The 25860-nt window shown below is 51.0% G+C and overlaps 1 protein-coding gene across 2 annotated transcripts in view; it reads right to left on the bottom strand.

Moving 5' to 3' along the window:
- Nucleotides 1–25860, bottom strand: part of ARRB1 (arrestin beta 1) — a 74775-nt gene that overhangs the window by 18828 nt on the left and 30087 nt on the right. For both annotated transcript variants that reach the window (XM_052652087.1, XM_052652086.1), the window contains exons 2-4: nucleotides 5525–5555; nucleotides 3688–3748; nucleotides 646–690 (exon numbers count right to left, since the gene is read on the bottom strand). In XM_052652087.1, the coding sequence (XP_052508047.1) occupies nucleotides 646–690; nucleotides 3688–3748; nucleotides 5525–5555 (137 nt within the window). The remainder of the gene's footprint in view (nucleotides 1–645; nucleotides 691–3687; nucleotides 3749–5524; nucleotides 5556–25860) is intronic.

Here is a 25860-nt window from a genome sequence, read left to right on the forward strand (position 1 = left end):
CCCCTGCCAGACTCTCGGAGGCACACATCTGTCCCAGAGCTCCTGCGGGGAGGGCAGTGCTGCCCTTTGGGACAAGGGTGTCAGGTGCCTGGCCCGGGGAGGAGGCGAGGGCTGACTGCTGGATGGGTTCGTTCCTTCTCTATCCCCACTGCAGTCCAGGGCGTGTGTGCAGAGGGCCTGACAGGGTCAATGGGGGCCTGGAAGAAGCACGCTGGGGAAGATTAGAGGGTGGGGAAACCAGTGGTAGGTGGTGTCTGGAAGGCCCAGTGTCTTGTTCCACCCAACCCCCACCTCCCGTCTTCCTGCTGACCTTAGACAACCCCTTGACTGCCTCAGGAATAAGTCTTCTCTTCTGTACAATAAGACCCTACCTCCTGCTCCATTTGCATCCCCCAGCCTTGCAACAGTCACCATGGGTTGATGTAAAAGGGCTCAGACATGAAAAGGGTCTCCCAAAGTGGGTACAGGTGGGGCTGCCCCAGGGGGCCGGAGCACCTGCTCTGATGCTGACTGGAGCCGTCACGGGAAGAACCAGAGGGGAGGGGCAGGGATGGGCTTGTTGCCTCTCTTATTGCCAGTGTTCTGCCAGAGAGTCAGAAAGGCCCCAGACTGGAGGTCAGGCTGGGGGCAGGGGCCACAGCTCACCTCTCCTCTCCTTGAGATACTCCGGATCCACAAGAACCACTCCATCTGGAGGAAGGACAGGGAATGAGCAGACATGACCTCAAACTTCTGAGCCCCAAAAAGTGAAGTGAAGTCACTCAGTCATGTCCGACTCTTTGTGATCCCAAGGACTGTAGCCCCCAGGCTCCTCCATCCGTGGGATTTTCCAGGCAAGAATACTGGAGTGCGTTGCCATTTCCTTCTCCAGGGGATCTTCCTGACCCAGGGATCAAACCCAGGTCTCCCGCACTATAGGCAGATGCTTTGCCGTCTGAGTCGCCAGGGAAGTCTGAGCCCCAAACACCATGTTAAATTCAAACCCAACCATTTGTCTGTTCACAAGCATCACGACGGCTTCCCCAGTGGCCCGGTGGCGAAGAATCCGCCTGCCAAGGCAGGAGACACGGGTTAGACCCCTAATCCGGGAAGACCCCACATGCTGCAGTGCTGCTAAGCCTGTGTGCCACAGCTACTGAGCCTACGCTCCAGAGCCTGGGAGCCGCAACTACTGCGCCCTCACACTGGACATACTAAAGCCCGAGCGCCCCAGAGCCCGTGCTCTGCAACAAGAACACCACCACCACCACGAGAAGTCCGAGCATCGCAGCTGCAGAGTGGCCCAAGCTCCCTGCAGCTAGAGAAAAGGCCAAACAGCAACGAAGACCCAGCACAGCCAAAAACAAATAAAATCATTATAAACAAAACAAAAGCATCCTGAGAGAAATGGGAAGGCCAGCAGCCAGTGAATGTTACCACCATGCCCCTTCCACCCATTGACCCAGGCTGGCCTGACAAACCCAGCTCACGACTATAGGCAGGTTATTTAACTTCTCTTTCTTCATCTGTTAGTCAGAATAAGAAGATGAGTTCAAAACCCCAGTATCAGGTATACTGTGGAATTCAGAAGTTTTGAATTATAGAAAGGCCATGTGGTCCCTCTTCTGTATCTTCTCTAATGCCTTCTGCCAGCTCTGGGGCAGCATCCCTTGTCTAGCCCATTAAAATCTCTGCAGGGAAACTATTTGCACCAAGAGGTTAAGTAAGGCATCAGTCACCTCCCATCAGTTCAGGCCAGGCTGCCACTAAATGAATTCTGTGTCAAACTCATGAACAATTTGGTGCTCTCCGGGCTTCTGGATTCAGGATTTGCAGACCTGCAGTACCCACCTCCTAGGGCTCCTGCGAGGACTAAATGAATTAATACGTTTAAAGTATTAGCCGGTACCTGGCACATGTGACCATGGAGAATGTCCCAAGGCCTGACCTTGAGAGTACAGAGTCCAGCTGAAGACAAAGGATGCTCTCTGTGCTCAGTGATGTAGGGGAGAAGTTTTTCTCACCGTGGGCCATTTGATCAAGTTGGTATGACGCCCCAGGACTCCCCGGGAGGGTCTAGCACAGGGCCTGGCATGAAGTAGGTGCTCTGGGAACACTGGCTGAATGGTGCTCAGGGTGCCTGCGTGTACTAGGGGAGCCAGATCCCTCCTGCCCTGCTCCCCAGACCCCGTGATGCCCAGCCCCCGTGACCCCGCTACTATTCTTAAAGGCTAATGGGTGTGAACAGCCCTGGCCTCAGACAGCCCATAGGAAACTGCCTTGGCCACAGCGGGGGCAGGCCACAGGTGAACACGGGGATGTTTGCTCCCCGCCTCCAAATTCATGGGGGAGATGGAAATGGCAGAGAGGCTGGTGAGCTTCAGAGAGCACCCGACAGGCTGGGAGGAAAAGTAGGGCTGTCTGGCTCCAGGCCAGGAAGGGAAGGACTCAGAGTAGAGCTGGACACTGCAGCCCACAGCCTGCAGAGCGACCCCAGGGACTTGTCAGGCCTCCCGCCCCAAGGTCACAAAGACCTTCCTCCTAGCGAGCTGACACCTGGCTCTCTGCTCCATCTGCTCCCACCTGGGCTCTGGAACCACACGTCTGTCCTGCCCTCTTGGCCCCAGGACAGCTCCCAGGCCACATTTCCTGTGAACTTTTCCCCCAGGCAACACATCCCACTTTCTTCATCTGGACTTAGCCTCCTGCGATTTCCAGGGCCCAGCCTCCCAACCTGTCACCTTCTTTGGTCTCACCTGGGTTTGTTCATGTCCCTCTTCAATCATTTAACCTCTCTGGGTCTCACTGTCCACATCTGTAAATTAGGGTTAATCCTAGGCCTCCCTCCCTCAAACAAATTGTAGGAAGAGACAACGAGATTGAGGTTCTTTAAGGAAAGCTACAGTTCTTAGAATCCTAACCGGAGGTGATTTTGCCCCCCAAAGGGATATCTGGCAATGTCTGAAAACATTTCTGATTGCCATGCTGGGATGGGGGGCCTCCCAGTGTCTGATGGGTAGAGGCCAGGAATGCTGCCAAGCATCTTTCAACACATGGGATGGCCCTGCCAGCAAATGATCCAATCCAAAACCTCAGGAGTGCTGAGGCTGAGAGAAGCCCTGAAGTGGAAAAAGTCCTTGGAAGGTGCCTTCAGCCACAGCCCAGCCTCCTGGTAAGAACCCCATGTCAGTGAAGACAGCCTCCATTTCACAAGCCCCTAGATTTTCTTTCCATCTCCCCACCCTTTGCCATCAGAAGGGAGCAGAACGAAGTATCTGTGGAGCCAGACTGCCCAGGTTTGAATCCAGGCTCCTCAATCTACTAGCTCTGGGACCTGGAGGAAGTCACTTAACCTCTCTGTGCTTAGGATGGTAATAATAGTAGTTCCCCCAGTGCTGGGTACACAGTTAAGCCTCATGCTAAGTGGCGGCTGCGGTCATCAACATCCTCATCGTCCTTATCGTCAGGATGCTTGCCCCACTTCCTACCTCTGTCCTTCCCACAACGTCCTTTCACAGGCCCCTCAGCTGAAGAGGAAAGCAGCTGCTTGGTTAGTCTTTGCTGACTAGAGCCAAAAGCCACACACATTCTATTCTTGGCACCAGGCCCCTCTGGAGACCTGCAGGATATTCCTGGGCCACTTCAACCTGCCCTTTTCTGGGAGGGGTCAGGCCACCGCTCCCTGCCCCCCAGCCTCCAGGGACTCACCCACGGGCTCCACGAGGTCGATGTGGTCCACAAAGTCCCGCTTTCCCAGATAGACGGTGAGCTGAGGAAGAAAGGTACAGAAGGCGTTAGCAGCTGTGGGCCCCTGCCCTGGAGGAGACCCTGGAAGCTGCCCCTGAACTCCCTGGACCCAACCCTAACCCTCATCATCGAAATCCTAACTGGATGTGGACCTGATCCCCAGTCCTAATACTAGGAATAACAAGCCCTTGTATAAATTTTAAAGCACCTGTTTATCCCAAAACCCTGCAAAGAAGTTCTTGCTCCCATTTTGCAGATGAGGACACTGAGGCCTGCAGGGACCTTCACATCAAGCACCACTGAGTGTGGAGTGGCAGCAGCAAAGGTGCTTGCTGAGCGGGAGTACTGGGCGCATCCCTGAGAGGAGGGGGGACCCCGAGCAGGGCCAGTGGCACCGGGAGGTGAGGGGGCTCTGAACACTGAGCTCTGAGTGTTCCCCGCCTCTGCGCAGTCTGCAGGGATCCACTCAAACAAGGACTTGTTCTCCAAGGCTGTGAGCCTGTGCCCTGCTGGTTGCCAGCCTTCAGGGGAGAACCCCAGAGCTAGAATCCAGAGCGTCATTCCAGATGGTCTGTGCTCCTCCACAAGGCCTCCATGCTGACAACTGACCCTCCATGGGATTTCTGTCTCCACAGCCACACCTGACAGGATTATGCACCAGCTCCTTGACTATCTACTGCCTGGAGCTCCCACAGCTGGGACCTTTCTCCCCACCGTAGCCAGACTGGTCACCCTAAAACGCAAATCTAACCATGGAAGTCTGGTCTGAAAACACTCTGATGGTTCCTCAGTGTCCAGAAGCAAGAAGACAACCACATTCCATTCCAAATGTCAACTGTGATTGATTGGTAGGGGCTGCCTGGGGCCCTGGGTTGAGAAGAACCCAAGATGGAATATCACCTCAATAGGAAAAGGTGGCCAGTGATTGGTGATGTCTGCTGTGGGCACAGAAGGGGGATGTGAGCACACACAATGATGTCATCTGCCAGCCTGGGCCAGGAGTCCAATCTTCTGAGCCCAACTCCAAGGCTCCAGGACCCAGCTCGGCCAGCCCCCCACCTCAGCTCCTGCTCCCTCTGCTCCTGCTTGGCACCCAGATGCCCTGTGATTTATCTTCATGCCTCGCATGCTCTTTTCCTCCCTACCTTGCCTGGGAGTGCATCTCTCCTCAGGAAAACCATCCCTGACCACCCAGGCTGGGTCTGCAGCCCCCACGCACCCCTCTATCACACACTTGCACTTTATATTGATCAGGTTTTCTATGTCTGCCTTCCCCATCTGGCTGTGCCTTATTTTTATCTCAGTACACCCTACTCCAACCCCCACAGGCTCAGCCTAGACCTGACATGGAATGATTTCAGTCATACCCATTTGCTGACCTGCGAGGAAATCAGGATAGGGCCTGGGGCTGTGTTAAGAAAGAGAGTGGGGTGGGCCCTGGGAGCTGCCCCAGATAATAGGGCTCAGTAGAGGCTCCAGGGGCCGCTCATGCCAAAGGACTAGGTTTCCCTGAGGCCCTTGGCACTGGCTCTAATTATTGCACTCACAAGGCAAGGCAGCCTCTCTGGGATAGGCTGTGTTTCCCCATACCAGACCAGGGGCGCCCTAAAGTCCAGGGGGGTTATAGTGGCCCCCCTCAGTTTGCTGAGAGCGTCCCTGTCACTGTAGCTGAGGGAGGACAGGGCTGTGTCTCCTCCTCAGACATGATGTGCCAGTCTTTCACGGCAGTAAAGATGCCCAAGAAAGAAGGAGAGTTTGGGGACAGAGAGGAGCCGGGGTGGGGCTGCCACAGACTCACCTTTCCATTGGGGCTTGCCTTCTTGAACACCCTGGGAAGAGAAAGAGTGGGAAGGTCAGGTTAGCATATTCCGCCCTGGGGGAAGGTGCCTGCAGGGCATCTCTCAGCAGGACCAGAACAAGGGGCCTGGAGTGACTTGCAGGCTCCATACAAGCGCTGAGAGCCGGAACAGTGCCCAGCACCATCGGGTCTCCCCATCTCCACCACTCTGAGACACCGCGCCTGCCTTCATAGCTCCACTGGGCGCCCTTGACAGCTCCCTTGGTCTATTCCTCACCCAGCAGGTGGAGGGAGTCTTCGAAGACAGGTCAGACCACCCCAGCTCACGCAGAGGCACAGCCTTGTGTGTCTGCCCGCCTCCTTTACCTCTCAGCATCACCTCTCCCACTCCCCTCCCGTCCCCTCCAGCCACAAGCCTGCTTGCCTTTCCTCCAACACAGCAAGGCACTCCTTGCCTCAGCAGTCAGTCCCTTTTCCCTGGGACACTCTCCCTGCAGAGATCCGCCTGCATCCGCTGGCCCAGCCCCGCACCTTATGTGATGAAGCTTCACCCTGCGCCTGCCCAGGAGTGCCAGAGCTCTCACTGTACTTGCCCTTCTCCCACAGCACTCACCGCCCCCTAACCCACTGCCCAGCTGACTCTAGGGTTACAGGTACCCCTGTCTATCAGCTCCATGAGGGCAGGGGTCTTTGTCTCTCGTCCTCTGTTGCGTCCCAAGCCCCTAGAATGGCACACCTGGTAGGTATTCGATACACCTGTGTTCATGAATGGCAGGAAGCCAGCAGCCAGTAAATATTAGTTGAGAATATGAATGAATGAATTAGGGGAGGAAGCAACTGAAGCACGAAGCCAGGAAGGGAGGGGATGTGCCTGGGATGGCACAGCAGAGCACAGGACTCGGAGTCAGGCAGAGGTGGTCCCCTGCAGCTCCTCCTGGTCTCTCCCTGAGCCTGGTCTGGGAGTCCCTCGCCTGTCCCCCATCATCCAGCCCCAGAACTGCTCTGAGGAATGTTGAGAGAGGAGAGAATAAAGGCAGAGACAGAGGGTGTTAGAGGAGGGCAGGGAGGGAAGGAGGGAGAGGAAAGGGATGCTGGCCCTGGAGGTTCGACAGCAAAAGATGGGATGAGAGATCATAAAACACACAAACAAGAGAGGAAGAGATAGAGCAGACACAGAGCCGCAAAGCAGCCACTAAGAGGGGCAGGAGGCCGAGCAGGCCCCCAGGGCAAGGCGGGGTGAGGCCCAAAGTGTCAGCAAGCCCTCCCAGAAGGAGACTGAGGTTGTGGCTCTGTGCTGCCTCCAGAGCACTGCCCCCCATCACTCCCACCCCTTACTTCTGGGGCCCAAGGGGCCACTGATGGGTCTGAGCTTGGCTTGCAAATAGGAGCCTAGCATATCCCTCCCCCACTTCCCCTAGGAGTTCTGGGTTTTCTCCTCCTCGTAAATATTTATCATTGTTTGGAGTGTGAAGATGCCACAGTCAGCTGGGGCATAATAACTACCAAAGTGAGAAAAAAAATACAGATGACACGATTCGAACCAACAACTCCCAAACTAAGGCTGGACCTGCAGAGGAGACCAGGGAAGTGACATGCCACCGAAATCCCTGCTGCTTCCAGAAGCCTCAGTCCATCCCTCGGGAGCCCCGGGTCAGAGGGAAAGGAGAGGCCACAAACGCCTGAGGCCACAAAGAACTGAGTCAGGAGAAGCCATCCCAGTGACCCCTGAGAGGGACTAGGGGCACCCTGGTGACAAGAGGCCGGGGGGGGGGGGGGGGGGGGCGGGCAGGGGGCAGCTAGGAGGAGTGATAGAGAAAGAGGGAAGGGAGGCGGGTAAGAAGAAAGCAAGAAGGAATTAACACTTAAAAGAAGAAGCAACTAGCATTAGTTGAGTGCCCAATTAATTACTTCTCATTACAGCACTGTGAAGTGAGCATTATAATTCTCATTTTATGGATGATACACTTAAGGTTCAGAGAGATGGAGGAATTTTCCCAGAAGCACACAGCAAGCAAAGGGCTAATAAGTCAGGATTCAGACCCAGTTCTGCCTGGCTGCCTTCTGACAGTATACAAGGAGATAGGTAATTTTATGTTCAACCCCGCTGCTTTCCTAAAGCAGGTGTTTTCATCAGCATCAAGAATAACAGAAAAGAGAGGAATTGAGGACAGGAGGAGGGGGACGCAATGAAAGAGTGAGTAAGGGGCAAGGAGGCGAGTGAAGGCAGGAAGCCCGGCCGGCCCAGCACTGGGGGATGTCCCACTGCTAACTCAGTCCCAGGCCACACTCTCTGGGAGCAGGATGCTGATGGCTTCCTCAGGCAACAAAAGCAGCAGCTGCCCGTGCCCTCTAGGCTTGTACACCCTTGTCATGGTCATTTCTCTGAGTATTTTCCCCAGAACACTGCTGTGGATCCTTCCACAATCCCGTTTCAGAGATGAGAAAACCGAGGCTCAAAGAGGTGAATGATGGCTGCTTGTCTCCAAAGCCTGTGTCCTTTCCACTCTGTCCCACAGCCAAACCATCCCTGAAACAACTCCACTGGCTTCCTGACCCCAACACTGTCAGAGAAAAAGGCCCGTGTAGGGGTGCTTCCAGCTCACCAGGACCCCACCTGTGCAGCACCTCACAGATGGCTTCTGCCTGTCCACTTGGAAGAACAAACACAAACATGCAAGACTGAAGCCAAAGGCAAACTTGGGACTGTGGGATGCCTGGGTCTGGTTCATCCCCAAGTCCCATCAGTGCCCGGCAAGCCTGATCCTCAGAGCCAAAGCTGGGTCTTGTACAAGAAATGCCAGCAGCGTTCTAGCTGAGTAAGACTCCCTGGAGACAAGGAATAGAAACCCACCACGCAGAACTCAAGAAAAGGAGACAGTAAAGAAAAAAATCTCACGGGAAGGATATGCAGGCAGGACGCACGGGGGCTGGAGCCAGGGACGGGGAAGCCATCCACCCCTCAGGCAGCGGCTCTCTGTCTCCACCTTTCCCCCTGGAGACGCATGTTCTCCTGCCTGCGCTGCTCTCCGTGCGGCTGCTCCTTTGTCTCTGTGGACCAACTCTCTCTGCTTACTCAGGGCTTTTCTGCCCCTCCATCATTTTGGCTTCCATGTGGCTCTCACTCTGACCCTGTTTCTACTCTGCCTCTGATCTGCTTCCCACTGTTAACTGGCTGAATGGCCCAATTCCAAATTCCCAGGAGAGGAATTTGATTGGTCAGTTTTGGTCACGTGTCCCATGCCTGGGCCAATCAGCTAGGTGAAGGGTGTGTCATGTAGCTCATCAGGCATGGTCAGAGTAGGGTCGGTAGGGCAATGTGTTTCAAACTAGGGGCCACAATCCATTTGTTGACACTGAAATCAACTTATAGAACTGTCACTAGCACTTTTGCTGTTGTTGAATGAAATAGAAGATATAAGAATAAGGTGCAGATGGCAAGTAGTAGATATTATTGTATTTACCAATATTCCATCCCTTCTAAGGCTGGGCATATGTGTGGATCAAATTTCTCCAGTCTTGTGAAGTTAGATATGCCCATACAGCTTGCTCTGGCCAACGAAATAGGAACAGAAATGCCATATGTCACTTCCAGCCAGAAGTATTTAAGGGCTGGTGCATGATGACCCCATGCTGTTTATATTCATTTTCTATGGAAGCTACAATAAATGATCACAAACTTAGTGGCCTACAACAGCATAAACTTAGTATCTTACAGTGTTAAGTTCAGAAGTTCACTAGGTTAAAATCATGGGGCTTCCCAGGTAGCTCAGGGGTTAAAAAAAAAAAATCTGCCTGCCAATGCAGGAAATGCAGGAGATGGTGATTTGACTCCTGGGTGGGGAAGATCCCCTGGAGGAGGAAATGGCAACCCCCGCCCCCCGCTCAAGTATTCCTCTATGACTGAGCAACGGAGCATGCACGCACAGGTTAAAATCAAGGTGTTGGCAGGGCTGCATTCCTTTCCAGAAGCTCTAGGAGTAAATGTGTTTTCTTGCCCTTTCCACCATCATTCCATGTCTCAAGGCCTCTTCCTCCATCTTCAAAACCAGCAACACCAGGTTAGGTTCTTATCACACTGCATCACTTTGACCTCCTCTTCTGCCTCCCTCTTCCACATTTAGAGACCCACTGCATGAATACATGCAGCTCCCTACTTTAAGATCCACTGATTTTAGGAAACTCAATTCCATCTGCACCTATAATTCCCCTTTGCCAAATGATATAACATATTCAAAGGTTCCAAGGATTAGGATGTAAACATTGTTGGCGGGGTGGGGGGTGGGGGGGGTTCTTCTGCCTACCATAGCCTCTTTCCTCTGTCATTGAAACCAGCAATGATCTGGATGGGGAAGCCTTCAGAGACTAAATTCCAGGGCTCTCCTGCTAAATGACAGACAGCATGCGAGAAACTTCTTGAGCCACTAAGGTTTGGGGGTTATTTGTAACTACAGCAGACCAGCTTCTCCTAATTTTTTAAAAATTTAAGTATCATTTAGTAAAATTTCTGTTTCAGGTGAACTGAGTTACAATGTAAAATGAGTATCATGGTACAAATTTTTAAATGTTTAAAAAGCATGCCTAAAACAAACATGCTCTATCAGTGTCTGTGCAGCCTGTTAGATCCTATTTTCTGATTCTGCTGCTTTTCTGTGAGCTACCAGTCCTCCCAAATATCTACTTGTGCCTGTAGGGAGAAGCCTGCATCATGAGGGACCCAGAACAAAGTACCTTCCTGGATAGATTACCCAACATTCAAGAGTTTATCATTTTGTACAGTACAGCTAAACAATGGGATATCGCATAGCACTGAAATAATGCTTGCATCTTTCATAACACAGGGAAATGCTTATGATAGAATATTAAGCAGAAATCAGCAATCAAAACAATATGTTTGGCATAAGCTCAAATTTATACTCAATAAATATCCAAAAGAAAGAAGGAGAAGGCTGGAGGTTGTTAAGATGGCAACACTCCTCAAACTTATCTATGAATACAATGCAATACCTATAAAAATTCCAGCTGGATTTTTTGCATTAATTGACAGGCTGATCCTAAAAATTCATATGGAAATATAATAGTGAAGACAATCTTTTTTAAATATAATTTTTATTGTAATTATTTGCTTGAGTGTCTCTGTCTCACTTTGCCCTCTTTTTTCGTCTGTTTTGTTCTGGCGATTTCTTGAGGCATTGTGGATCTTAGTTCCCTGACCAAGGATCCAACCCGTGTCCCCCGCAGCGGAAGAGCAGAATCCTAACTACTGAACCACCAGGGAAGTCCCAAGACAATCTTGGGGGAAAAAAAAAACAACAAAGTTGGAAGACTCAGACTTCCAAATTCAAAATTTACTACAAAGATACAGTAACCAAGACTGTGTGATCTTGGCATAAAGATAGACATAGAAATCAATGGAACAAAATTGAGAGTCCAGAATTAAGCCCATATATTTACAATCAATTGATTTTTAACAAGGGAACAAAGAGAAGACAAAGGAGATTAAATAGTCTTTTCAATAAATGATTCTTGGACAACTGGATATCCATATGCAAAAAAATAAACTCCCCAACCTCACACCAGTTCCGTCCCTGAATGGGGAACTAAGATCTCACATGATGCGAGGCCCAGCAAAAGAAAGAAAGAGAGAAAAGGGAAAAGCTATAAAGCCCTTAGAAGAACACATATATATAAATCTACATGACCTTGGATAAGGCAATGGTTTCTTAGACATGACATCAAAAGCATAGGCAACTAAAAAAAAAAGTAGGTAATTGAACTTTATCAAAATTAAAAATTTTGGAGTTTCAAAGGTCACTATCAAGAAAGTGAAAAAACAATCCACAGAATGGAGCAAATATTTTCCAATCATGTATCTAGTAAGAGTCTAGTATCCAGGATGTATAAAGATCCTATTATGATTCAACAACAAACAGGCGAATACCTTGATTAAAATCAAGCAATGAGTTTGAATAGTCATTTCTTCAAAGAAGGTATACAAGTGGCCAGTAAGCACATAAAAAAATGATTAGTACTGGGGAAATGCAAATTGAAGCCACAACAAGGGTATTCCCTGGTGGTCCAGTGGTTAGGATTCTGCGTTTCCACTGTCAAGGACCCCAGTTCGATCCCTGGTCAGGGAACTCAGATCCCACAAGCTATGAAGCGTGGCCAAACAAACAAAAAAGCCACAGTGAGATATTTCACACCCAGTAGGAGACCTATAATAATAATTTTTTTAAAAAAAGGACAATAAGCCTGTGTTATCAAGGATGTGGAGAAACAGGAACCCTCACGCTTTGCTGGTGGTTAGCAAAGGGGTGCAGTCACTGTGGCAAACAGTCTGGCAGTTCCGCTCAACAACACTGAGCTAACACATGACCCAGCAATTCCATTCCTAGGTAGAGACCCAAGAGAACTGAAAATGATGTCCACACACACAAAAATGTTCATAGTGGCATTATGCATAACAGTCATATGCCATCAACTGCTGAATGTGTTTTTTATCTGTGGCATATATATTCAATGGAATATTATTCAACCATAAAAAGGAAGGGATGAAGCACTGATTCATGCTACAACATGGATGAACCTTGAAAGGATCAACATTATATTTTAAGTGAAAGAAGCCAGACACAGAAAGCCATATGTTGTTTGATCCCATTTATTTGAAATGTCCAGAACGGGCAACTACACAGAGACAGAAAGCAGTTTGGTGGTTGCCAGAGGCTGGTGGGAGGTGGGATGGGAAGTGATTGCCAATGGGTAGGAGTTTCTTTTTGGGGTGCTGAAAACTCTGGAATTAGTGGTGATGGTTATACAACCTTGTGAAAATACTAAAAACCACTAAAACCGCAAATACTATGGTATGTACGTTATATCTCAGTTTTAAAAACAAACCCAATAAATGAGTATAAGGAAAGGAAATACGCCCAAATATTAACAGGGGTTAAAGGATATTCCATCCGTCCACCCACCCACTCCTTTATATCCCTTATTTTTCCATGTTGTACAGTGAGCACCAATTACTTCATAAAGATGCACGGCTTCCCTAACAAGATACGTCTCCAGTCTTAATGAAAAAATATCGCAAGTGAAATAGAGAAAATACGGATCCTATCATTCTGAATGGATGTTAGAATCTCTGATACTGCAACTTTGCAATCCAGAGTCCATGTCTCTGTGATTCCTCAGACCCTTCCCCAGACCTGCTGCGTAAGCTGTTACAACTGTGCACCGTGCCTTCTCCTCAGTGTTCTCCTTCTCCAGGAAGCCTTCTCTGACTTCCCTAAATTGGGATTAGATGTACCCTGACTCCCACACCCGGTGCGTCCCCATCACAGCATTTACACACTGTAAAAGTCTGTTTACTAGCCCTGTGCTTCCCTTACAACTGGATCCCTGGGGGCACAGCATGATGCTTGGGCCACAGGAAGTGCTCAGTAAATAAATACAGGTGGAATGTTGTCCAATGAATGCCCTAAGAGGGAATTAGTCACGAATGAGGATGAATGAAGTTTCAAAAGATGGTGGTAAGGATCCTTTGCCCGGGGTGATTGGACTCCACAGATTTCTCCTATCTATGCTTCTCTTTGGCTGTCAGGATCAACAGGCACTGGGTTTAGAAAATACTTCATAGGGGCAGGGTCTCAGCCAGCATCAGGGTGAGCCAGGAAGATAACTGATACACCCAAATGGGCCTCTGCTCAGCTCTGACCAATGACTCTTCCATTTATCATTCCCTTATCCAGTAAACAGTCACACACTCCTACCACTGCCAGGCTCTGCAGGCACCAAGATGAATAATTCATGGTCACTGCTGACAAAAAACTGTGGTATAGCCAAGTGAGACAAACCCATCAACCACAACGGCCACCATGCATTAAGCTTTCACTGTAAGCCAGGTGCTTTGCTAAGAACTTCAGCATATTAAGATATTATTCCATCTAAACATTCCCATTTTTCAAAGGAGAAACCTGAGATTCAGAAACCCTAAATAGCTTGAAGTCTCAAAGCCAGTACCAGAAAACTCATACAGGAGAGAAACCCTATGAATGGGCCACCTATGGGAAATCATTTAGCCAAACATGTCTTACACAACATCAGAAAACTCATCCAAAGGAGATTATCCATGAATGCGGATTCACTGCCAGAGAATTGAGAGGGCACTGGCAACAATTCAAGCCTTTGTGAGCATCCGAAAATTCATGCTACGAATACAGTGAATGTGGGGAAAACTTCAGATAGTAATCTCAATCAGCAACAGAAATCTCTTCCAGGAGAGAAATCAGGTGCTAGTCACTGCTTTAAGTGTGTCTTAAACATGAACTCACTTGTTTTTCCGACAACATTTGAGAAGGTATGGTTATAATCCCATTTCTCAGATGAGGAAACTGAGACACAGAGAGTCTAAGTCATTTACTCAAGGTCACAGAGCTAGTAAGGGGCACAGCTAGATACTGAAACCCAGGCAGTCTCACTCCAGAGATGACACTTTTCACCACTCACAATACTACGCTATAGATGGGATTGTGTGGTTCTGTCTGGGGGACCAGGAAAGGCTTCGAGGCAGGCAGTATCAATGAAGGGGATCTTCAAGAACACACACAGGTATGGAAGAGGTGACGGCACTGCTCGTGGAGGCCTAGGGAGGGCAACTGAGTCCACTCAGTGTTTGGGAGATAGTAGGCAATCTGAAGTACGTCCCAAGTGCCTAGGAAGGGTACCAGGGAGGAGTACGGGCCTGAGAAGGGTCCACTCCCCTCCCTGCTAGTCACAGAGCATCTCCAGACCCCAGGCCCTGGGCTAGGTGTGCAGGGTCTCAAATGCCAGACTAAGGAACTCAGACCATATCCAGAAAGCAGTAAGAGCCATAGACACTTAGTGGGAAGGAGAATGGCTGGGGCTGTCTCTTGGACGCAGAGATGCCATAACCCCACCCCTTTCCCTATCCCTGCCCCTGATGGCAGTCATGGTCAGCTGGGCAGGGTGGGGACCTGCAAGGGGGCGTTCGCCCTCAGGTACACCCGCCCTACATTCTGACCCACTTTCCTGGGTGTGAGAACAGCCATCAGGGAGCAGGGAGGTGTGAGGAGCAGGTGGCTGTGGCAGCAAAGAGGTTTCTAGGGCCCTTATCACACTCTCCCTGGTAGTGGGGTTATTTGTGTACAGGCTGCTCTGCTCTTCCAGGACTGAACAGCCCTCCCTGCTTCGGAACACTGCCTTCCTGTTTACCCACCATCACTGCACCTGCTTCTCAGGACAGCCCAGGAGAGGGGCAGGAGGCAGGAAGATAGGAAAGGTCACCCCTGTTTCACAGATTTGGGGAGCGTGCAGCCCGCTTTATTTCCCAGATGGAGAAACTGAAGCCCAAGGGTGAGAAGAATCTTGCACCCAGGCCAGGAGACTAAAGCCCAGAGAGACTGGTGTGCCCAGAGTCGCAGACCAGGAGGAGAGCCCCAGGCTGCTGGTTCTCTGGGCACAGGCCCGAGGGATGACGGGCAGTGGATGGGGGTCTGGCCAAGTCGAGCTCCAGGACTTCAGACTTCTCACAGGCTCCGAGGCACACAGCTATTGCTTCAGCCTCCTGCCCACATTCATGTGTCCACTTTTCTAGCCATGATCCGTATTTGTGAATACTTTCAGGAGCTGCAGAGTGAGGGAGGAGAAGAGCCACCAGGTGGCCACAGAGGTGGGGTCGGGGGGTAAGCTTCTTAAAGAAGCCTGGCCCATTTTCTAGTAACCCATAAAACTGGAGGTCCGAAAATCAAAGGCTAATAAAAATTTCACCAAGCAGGCCGACAGCTGGATCCCAGAGAGCCCACAGACCACACCTGAATGCTGTCCTGCCTTCTCGGGGGTCAAAAGGCAGGAAGGGAAGGGTGCTGGCAGAAGAAACAGTGCGGACGCTGAAGCAAGCAGACCCCACCTGGGTCCTGCGTGACCTTGACTTTCGCTTCCTCTCTGAAGCATGCTTTCAGTTGTCTGGAAAATGGGGTTGATGTCTACCCCACAGGTGAAGGCGTATACAAAGCCTTGGGACCTAGTAGGGAATGATAAAGGGAAGCAGATGTCGTTGGTACGGTGATAACTATTGTTATTATCACTCTGCCTTCCCTCCAGAGCCCAGTGGAGAGTTCTTGCCCAGATGTCCCTTAGGTGGGTCAGGATGGTTATGTTACCTTCATTGGAGAGAGAGAAGATTTTTTAGTTGGCTGTCTCCCTTCCTGTCTCAGATAGAAAACAGCAGTTTATGATATTCTTTTCCTAGTTTAGACCCTCACATTCCAGAAATCTCCAGGGACACACCCTGCTATTCCCTCTCTCTGCAACAGCCTTTCCACTGGTTCCCCCACTGCAGTCCCTCCCATCCTTCCTGCTAAATACCACCTCATCCAAGAAGCCTTCCCTGACTGCTTCAGCTCAAAGTGGCCTTGCCCTGACCCCTTCCTCCTTCCCTCTTGACACTCATCTTGGCTACTCTCCTCCTTGCTTTTTGATTCTTTTTGTTTTTCCAATCTTTGAGCCTGACACTGTTCTTACCTCCAGGAGATACAGGCCCCTGTGTCCTGTCTCCAGGGCATCTACACTCTGGAGCAGGGGGAGAGACAGAGAGATCCTCCACCAAGAAACAGAACCCTCTGTTAGAAGCACAGCCAGGGAGTGGGATGATTCAGTGTATGGTGTGCCCAGCTAGGCTCCAGGCACACAACTGCCGTCCTACACATACACACACACACACAGAGTCTCCCTTCCCCTCCTCCACTCTGTCCGTGTCCCCTCAGCACCCACACAAGCCTGCACATCTCCGCTCCCCAGTGGACAGCATGGAGCTGATATACTGACAAACTCCAGAGAGCAGAAACCCCTTTCTCCATCATCTTCCTTGGTATATAATTGGTGCTGAGTAAATATTTTGAATGAATGAATAAACAAATAAACAAAAGCTGACTGCTGAGCTTGAAGATGGGTAAAAGCAGTACCTGAGCCTAGAGGCGAATCAGAGGTGGACAGCCTGGCCACCAGAATGAGACGTGGGTGTGCGCGACCTTAACAGGAGCACCTTCCATGCAGGGCGGCCCCAGACATGCAGCAGCCATGATCTTCCCTGTGGGAAGACTTTATCCAAAATTTTATTTGCTTGAGGCTTTTGGGGGGACAGAGCTGTTTGTCTGTGTGCTTGTTTTTCCCATTTGAACATACGAGCTTTTGGGAAAGAGCATATTATATTAAAACTAAATATTAATTCAGAAGTATTACTTTCCTCACCATTCTCACATTTCATGGAACATCAGAACAATTCAGCACAGTGGTGGATCTCCAACGCTTCATCAACCACTCGGGACCAGTCAGGGGCTGAGAGCCCTCCGCAGTCAGAGAGCCCTCTGTCCAGACTGACAGCTACAGCTTAGGGTAGCGGCTCTTTCCAGAGAAAGAATTGCGGAGAGAAAAACCTAGGCCTTATATTTAGCCAGACACAGTGGTCATGATGTGCTGAAACTGGCTGGTACAGGCTCATTCAGAGCCAACTGTTACACTTGTAGGAATTCTGTCATCTAGTTGTTAAACACAGCCCACTGCCAATGGCTGTCTACTGGGGTTTATATAACTGTCCACTGGGTTAAATTTGCTCCCCCAGGGGACATATGGCTGTGCCTGGAGACATCTGGATGGTCATGACTTGGGGGAGGGGTGCTACTGGTGTCTAGCGGGTGGAGGTTAGGGATACTGTGCGTGCAATGAAGCCCAGCCCCCTCCCTGCCCCCAACAAAGAACCTCAAGGCCAAATGTTAACCGTGCTGCTGGCGAGACAGCCTGAATCAAGATTACAATTAAATAAACTATATTAAAAACAGAGAGGGGGAGGCTTCCCTGGTGGTCCGGTGGTTAAGAATCCGCCTGCCAACGCAGGTGACACGGGTTCCACCCCTGGTCTGGGAAGATCCCACATGCCACGGGGCAACGAAGCCCAGGGGCCAGAGCTACTGAGCCTGTGCTCTACGGCCCAGGAGCTGCAACTACTGCAGCCCCGGTGCGCACAGCCTGTGCTTGGCAACGAGAGAAGCCACCACAACAAAGAGGAGCCCCTGCTCGCTGTAACTAGAGGAAGCACTTGCCCAGCAACAGAGACCCAGTGCAGCCAAAAACAATAAATAAACATGAAAAATATTTTAAAAATCAAAGGAAGACATACTCAAAACTTACCACTTACTATCTGTTATTTTACTGAGTTTTACTATAAAGATGGAGTCCCACTGTGCATCTCTTCCCAACTCCATGTTCAGGGACATCACATTAGTAGGGTGAAGTCCTTGGTGGGAGAACCAACACCACAGAAACTGGCAAACGCTATAAACCCCCCTCACCCCCCTTTTTCTGGACGGCCAGTTGTTACCAGTGCACCGCTGGGGGTGACCTGAGTAGAGAAGAGAAATCCACAGGTCTGGTGGACGCTTCTGAGTTTTCAGCCCAAGCAGATGACTCAGCACCAGCCTCCCATACGCACTGCGGAACAAGGATCTGAATGTGGCCATATGGACAAACTCTACACACCACACACACACACACACCACGCACACTATGCCCACCACACACACACAAAGACACACATACCCCACACACATCTACAGACAACACACCTATGTAAAGCACACCACATTATGCACACACGCCATGCACACCTGCACCACACACACACCATGTATGCTTCACACCTCATACCACATGTACATCCCACACACACCAATACTAAGCACACTCCATGTGCACACCGGCATCACTCGCCCCATACACACGGCATCTACAACTCTCACAACATAAACCACATACACATCACACACACCAATACTAAGCACACTCCACGTGCACACCGGCATCACCCGCCCCATACACACGGCATCTACAACTCTTGCAACATAAACCACATACGCACCACACAGAAACACAAGTGCTCCCCTGGCAGCCCTCTAGCCAGCAGGGGACTAACTGAAACCATGAGAATGAGAGAAGGCCAAGCTGGAACTTTCATGGCGATCCAGCGGTTAAGACTCCACACTGCCACCGTAGAGGCCGTGGGTTCGATCCCTGGTCAGGAAACAAAGATCCCGCATACCTCACCGTGAGGCCAAAAAGAAAAGAGGATGCCAATCTGACTGACCACCTTCTTTGATGTCTAGCACCTCTGCAGTAATTACTGCCTCCTCATCCAGAGGCCCGTCTTTCCCACAGACCCCTACACCTAGCCTGCCAAAGCAAAGGTCTCGACACCCCCCACGAGCACCATGCAGTGACTCCATCCCAGGCCCGTCTCTCTTGGCCACTGGAGCCCTGGCTGAGCGGTCGCCCATCCCAGCCCTGTACCGAGCTCTCTGCTGCAGCCTCTGGGGCCTGGCCTCCGCCCCCTCCCAGGACCCATGACAAGCAGTTCCCTTGGTGACTCTACCCACCCGGCCACTTTAGCTGCCACCAGATGCTGTTAAGCCAAACCTCCGTCTCCAGCCAGACCCGCTCTGACCCCACAGCCACTAGCCTTGGGACATGCGTACTCCAATGTCCCCAGATTCCTCAGACAAGTCCCAAACAGACTTCCTGTCTGCCCACACCTGTTCCTCGCCTACACTGTCCCCGCCCACCCCAGAGGTCAGCACACAGGAAGTGCTCAAGGTGAATCCCAGAGATAAAGGAATGTACTATGTAAATCCCATAAAGAGACGACAAAACAAACTTCCTCATGAGGCAGATAGGAAGTCTTACCCCATTTTACAGAAGAGAGCCCTGAGTCTCGGTGGAATTAAGGGACCAGCCCAGGAGCAGAAGCTGAGGCAGGTTGGGGGCTGTGTGGGGAGGAGGGAGGCCGTGGAAGACCCAGCAAGGGGGGCTGCAGGCGGCCGCAGCAGGCCGGAGCAGGCCCGGCAGGATCCAGGATCGGCTCTCCCCAGCCCCGAGTGAGTGGGTTAGGTACAAAGAAAAGGAAAAGGCGTTCCTGATACGCGTCCTGTTTCCTCTTCTCTGGGCTTCTCAGGTCTTGGAGGGCGGATGTCTCTGGGCTCAGAGCGCTCAGCCTGCCCACAGACAGGCAGAAGGTGAGAGTCTCCCAGGCCCTTCCCACCCCAGCAGTTTAGCCTGCAGGCAGACAGGGGCTCCCGAGTGACCCTCGAGTTTTGCTTTCCAGCAGGGAGGAGGGTGCCCGCTTACCCCCAGCGAGTACTCATCACAGCTAGCCACCTCCTTCCATCAGACTGTCACATGGGAAGCCTCCGGCGGCAGCTGAAGTGGCGGGTGGGTAGAGTCACCAAGGGAACTGCCTGTCACCTGTACTTGCTAGGGGAGCCCCTCTGAAGCACCCCCTTCTTCCCTGCCCCACAGCGGCCTAGCCCAGTATTCTGCCCAGCCCTCTCTGTGGCTCTTGCCTGTAGACCAGGGCTCCCCATGAATCAGGCCAGGCAGGCAGGGAGCAAAGGCAGAAGCCGTCAAATGGGGCTTCTTGAGCGAAAGAACAAGATGAGCCTCCCCCATCAGAGAGACAAGGGGCCTTCCTGAGGAAAGAGGTCGTATCTCCTCTGTCAGATAAGAATTCCCCAGGGAAGAAAGCGGCCACGACTCCTCCATCAGATAGGAGGCCCCTGCAGACAAAGTTAATGCCTCCACCCTCAGACAAGGTGCTGCCAGAAGGCAAGAGGCCTATGTCCCTTCTGTAAGATAAGAAGACCCAAGAAACAGAAGCCACATTCACCTCCCCACCAGCCCCGCCCTCCATCAGACTGGTGCCTCTCCTGAATAAGACCCTGCCTCCTCCATCTGACTATAAACCCCAAAGGGCAGAGAACGCCCTGTCTGCTGCCTCCTCAGCAGTTTCCAAAACAGACTTCATTTCAGTCTGAGACACAGAGAAGGACCTCCCCCTAGGGCAGAATTGGGGGAAGTCTCGCCCACATCTTCTCTTGCACAAGACCCCATGCCAACTTCCCATTCATGCCCATGACTGAAAGGAAACCGTTCTGCCATCCTTAAGACAGCCATGTGTCTGGGCCAAGGCCAGCATCTGTCTGTTTCAGTCAGGAATGTTGACTTCGTGAGAGATGGTGATGGAGCCGACCGGGAGAGCCTTGACAAGAGGATGCCCAAGACAGGCCGTGCCCCCAGATCCGGGTGGAAGTGACCAGATGTGTGGGCTGGATGGATCTATGCTCCTGACTCTCCCATGAAACAGGCAAATCTTTTCCTTATGTGGCCACTAACACTCCCCATCCATTTCCAAACTCTGTCGGCACCCACTGCTGGCTAAAGTGGCAGGAGGCAACAGGGAGGAGGGATGGATATCACTGCCCTTCCCCAAGGGCCGCCCCTGAGCCTAGTGCAAGTTGCCTCTGTGATCAGCTTCCCTACACGTGCCAGCTCCAGGGAGCTGCTATTAGTTAGCATCGATCCACAAAGTGCTTTGCCGACACTTTTTATGAGCTCAGCCTCACCCGGAGCCCTGGGGGCTAGGAGCAAAAGGCAGAAATCGAACAGGAAGCTCAAGTCCCTGGGCAGAGCCAGGAGCAGCTGAGCCCCAAGATCAAGACCCAGACAAGCCCAGGACCAGCCAGTACTTAGTGACTGTTAGCTGAAGAGTATTGGCTGAAAAGCAACCTGACTGGATTTAGTAACTGTATCTGGGTATATTTTCTTATAAAGAAATAGTAGTAAGTATTTTCAATATAACATATTGTTATTGTTATTTAGTTGCTAAGTCGTGGCTGACTTAGCAACTAAATAACTTCTGCAACCCCATGATTTCCCAGGCAATACTGGAATGGATTGCCATTTCCCTCCCCAGGGGATCTTCCCCAACCAGGGATCAAACCTATGTCTCCTGCATTACAGGCAGATTTTTTTTTACCACTGACCCACCTGGTCAGGTACTATTCTAAATATTATATTTAACTCATTTAATCCTCACAAGCACCCTGTAAGGTAGGTACTCTCATTCCCCACTCTATATATGATGAAACACAGAGAAATTAAATTACTTTCTCAAAGTCACAGAGCAGAAATAAGAAATATAAGCAGTTCAAACCATCTACTTGATATATGAGGAAGTAAAAATATAGTAACAACACTTCTGGGTTTTAAAAGAATTAGATACTGTTGAAAGGAACAATTTATCCTAAGTGTGCTCCAGACCAAATACTTTCATTATTGGTCATCCTGCGGTATAGTTCCAATGTAAGAGGTTCTCTGAAATAGCTGTATTACAGATATAAAATGTGCACCTGTCATCTCAAAATCATGAAGAAGTTACCCTTCTTTTGAAACTTTTAACTGAGTAGTTTTATTAAACTTGAGAAAACAAACCCCAAAAACCACAATAACAATATTTCAAGATTTATCATGTATTTTTTGTCATATGCTAAGTATTTGATCTATTCCTCCTGTTTAATCTTGAGGACAACTCAAGTAGGGAAAAAGCATTATTCCTTCTAGGGGCCCTTTACCAAGCCTCCAGGCTGAGCGCACTATCTTGTACACCTCCTGTGCGGGCGTGATCCAGTGGGAGTTTGCCCCCCAGGATGGGAGCTGCTCCAGGGCAGGGATGACTGTGCGCAAACAAGGGGCAACATAAAGGAGTTATGGGCTGGGGTTAGGCAGGCCTGCTGCCTCATCAGCCTGTGCTTCAGCCATCTAGTGTTCAGTGAGGCGCTGGCACACAGTTAGAGCTCTGTCAGTGGTGATGATACTTACCATCATCACTATCCCCCACAAGAAACACACTCGCTGGGAGGCCCTGGACAGGTCCCTGATGGACAGGGTTCAGCTGGATCACTGGCTCTCAGCGAGGGTCACGTTACCTCGTATGGGTCTGGGCAGCAGAGAGGAGGTGATGGGTATGAAGAGTTTCTGGGAGGCCAGAGTGCTGGGCAGAGACCAAGGCCTGGTATTACTGAGCATTTTTAAGACATGCATTTCCATTATTTCGAAGAAGAGAGTAATTGGGAACAGATCTCTACCATGGCACTTCATGGCTCCTCACCTCACCTATCCTCACCTAGGTAAGACCACCTCCAGGGTGTGGAGGGGAATGAATGGGCTGATGTCTGCCTATGCCTGGAACATAAGCCAAGTTCACTGCATGGTAGGACTAGGGCACTGAGAGGCACCAGAAGTGCCAGGATGAACAAGGCTGTCCAGGGCTCTGGGGAGACGGGGGAAGACAGAAAGGAGGTGGAGGCACCTTTGGCCACCATGCCGCATCTCCCAACATGTATCCGCCCTCTCTGTGTATCTGGTGGGCCTGAGGCACTGGGATATGAGCCTGCTGGGGATCCTGGAGTGTGAGTGAAAGCTGCTCAGTCATGTCCAGCTGTTTGTGACCCCATGGACTATACAGTCCACGGAATTCTCCAGGCCAGAATACTGGAATGGGTAGTCTTCCCCTTCTCCATGGGATCTTCCCAACCCAGGGATCAAACCCAGGTCTCCCACATTGCAAGCAGATTCTTTACCAGCTGAGCCACAAGGGAAGCCCAAGAATACTGTAGTGGGTAGCCTATTCCTTCTCCAGCAGATCTTCCCAACCTAGGAATTGAACTGGGGTCTCCTGTATTGCAGGCGGACTCTTTACCAACTGACCTATGAGGGCAGCCCAGAGTGTGGTAGGTGAGCTTATGGAATACGCCCCTTAGGGCCTAAACAGCCTCTCCCCCTCCGTTGGCTCAGGTTTCACTCTCTTCCGGAAACGTCATGGCCAACATGGCCCTTTGGTATCCTGATTATGTCTAGGAGGTCCTGGGCAGCAGGCATGAGTATGTACATCACAGAAAGTGAAGGGCTCTTATGCATGGATGAATGGCCACCTGCTTTGAGCAGAGTCCCTGAATCTGACTGAGTCCATCATGGGGATCTGCTCGATTCTAAGGACTGGACTGTCACGTGGGGACTTTGCCAAGGCCAGACTCCAGGAGGTCAGCTCCCCAGCGCCTTCACCATCCTGCCTCTGCTCTACCACAGCCACTGTGGCCTTGAGAACTGGAGGGGCCGTGGAGAATGCACTGCCTGCAAACAGCGGGGGAGGCCCACTGTGAACAACTATCCTTGCATAAGGCACCCACAGAGGGTTAGAGAGATGGTAACTCGGGGGAGGGAGCAGCTTCGCTTTCCCCACTGGGACAGGGGGCTGCTGAGAGAGCTACAAAGAGCAGGTGACACCGGAGCTAGGACTTGAAGGGTAATTAAGAATTTGCCAGGTCGTCAAGGTGCAGAAGAGAGAACGTCAAAGTGATGTGCGTATGCACGGAGTCACACATCCTTATATAGCAGAGTGTACGTTTCAAAATCACCATCTCATTTGAGTCTCTCAAATCCCCTAATGGTGTTATTACCCCCCTGACACACACACACACACCCATACCCACACATGCAAATAAGAAAAGAGAAGTGCAGTGAAGGCAGATGATGAACCAAAAGGTGACCAATTTCTGGGCAGAGGGAAGGGGCGGGATGTATGCTGGCTGAAATGGCCCTCTTCTCAGGAAGGGGCAGGTATTCCTCTCTGGCAGCAATCTCTCACTTGCAGTTCCTGCTGGCCTGTGGCATCCCCCTCCCATCGCCAGCATACATACACACTCCCCCGGACCCCAGGGCCTCTCAGAAGGGGCAGCTGGCAGACACACGGAGCAGCACGGGCCGGGGCTTCGGCGGAGAAGGCTGAGGAAGGGCTGGCAGTTCTCCAAGGCTGGGCCAGGAGGCCCGGCCTCACCCTCTCCCACTCCCCCCGAGCGCTGATAACCTCAGCTCTCCCTCTGTAAATCTCCTCTGCCCTTCTCTCCAAGCAGCTGCCGCCAGCCTCTCCCTCCCCTCCCTCCACCCATCGCCCTCCCCAGGGAGCAGTGAGCTCAGCCTTTCCCATCAGCCATCCCTGGGAATGATGGGAAATGCTCAGCAGGCCAGGAACTGAAAGGAGGCCTGCCTCCGAGAGGGAGGGGAGAAGGGAGGCTTTTCTGAGGGCTGTCGGGGAGCATCCTCAATTCTGCTGCTTCCTATGAATCCCGGGCTAAGGGTGCAGTCTGCCTGACCATAAAACACGCTCGATAGAAGGTGGGATCCAACTGCTACAATGGGCCTCTTTTTACAGCTCGGGAGCCAGAGGCCCAGAGAGAGGACTGAAGAAAATGTGTCTAGGGACTGACTGCCATGTCCCAGGTACTGTTTGATCCTTTCACATTTCTCGTCTCATTTAATCCTCATAGCTACCCTGCAAGGAAGTGACAGGCTGGATCATGGCCCCCTGAGATGCTCACATCTCAATCCCTGGAGCTGTGAAGCTGTTACCTTACATGGTAAAAGAAACTCTGCAGACATGATGTTAGTCAAGGATCTGGAGATGGGGAGACAACCCTGCTTTATCTGGGTGGACCCAGTGTAATCACAAAGGTCCTTGTACGTAGGAGGCAGGAGGGTCAGAGGGAGAAAAGGCAAGGTGAGGATGATGGAAGCAATGAGAGAAACTGGAAGATGCTGTGCTAATGGCTTTAAGATGGAAGATGGGGCCAGAAGCCAAGAAATGCAGGCAGCCTCCAGAAGCTAGAAGAGGCAAAAGAATGGATGCTCCCCTGGAGCCTCCGGAACGAATGCAGCCCTGTGATAGGACTCTGACATCCAGAACTATAAGAGGATAAATGTATGTTGTATTAGGCCACTAAATTTATGGTAATTTGTTACAGGAGCAAAAGAAGACTAACAAAATAGGTAACCCCATTCCCATTTTGCAGATGAGGAAACTGAGGCTCAGAGAAGGCACGTAATGTTCCCAGGTTCTGCATGCTTCCCTCCATACCACACTGGGTTACCGAGCATCTCATGAGCTCTTAAGGCTGGGAGCCCCCTGGCCAGGGCACCAAGGCTAGGAGAGAGTCTGAGGAGGAGGCAGAGGTCTGTTGCTTGTAGCGTCAAGACCAAGGACAGAGGAGAGATCTGGGGAAGGTAAAGCCCTGCCTGAAAGGGGCTGCATTGTGACTGGGGGCTTCTGGGGCCAGTGGATGAGTCCTACCCTGCCCCAAACTGGGAAGCAGGCATGCATGTGACACAGAGGAAGGGCCCTGGCTATAAAGCTGGGCTCGGGGAGCTAAGTGTCTTCAGGATTAACAGAGATGAGATGAAATCCCCCCATTATCTCTCTTTGATCTTGAAAAAATCCTTGGGAGAAGGTTCCATATCCTTCTTCCTACATTACTGGTGTGAAAAAGGAGGTCCTAGGGTTTCGTGACTGGCCCAAGTTCTCACAGCGGCTAAGAGTAGAATCTGGGTGTTCATGATGTCCCATATAACAAAAAGCATCAAACCATGATGAACGGCTTTGAATGCTG

Source organism: Budorcas taxicolor, chromosome 15 (genome assembly GCF_023091745.1).
Source record: "Budorcas taxicolor isolate Tak-1 chromosome 15, Takin1.1, whole genome shotgun sequence".
NCBI classification, from domain to species: domain Eukaryota; kingdom Metazoa; phylum Chordata; class Mammalia; order Artiodactyla; family Bovidae; genus Budorcas; species Budorcas taxicolor.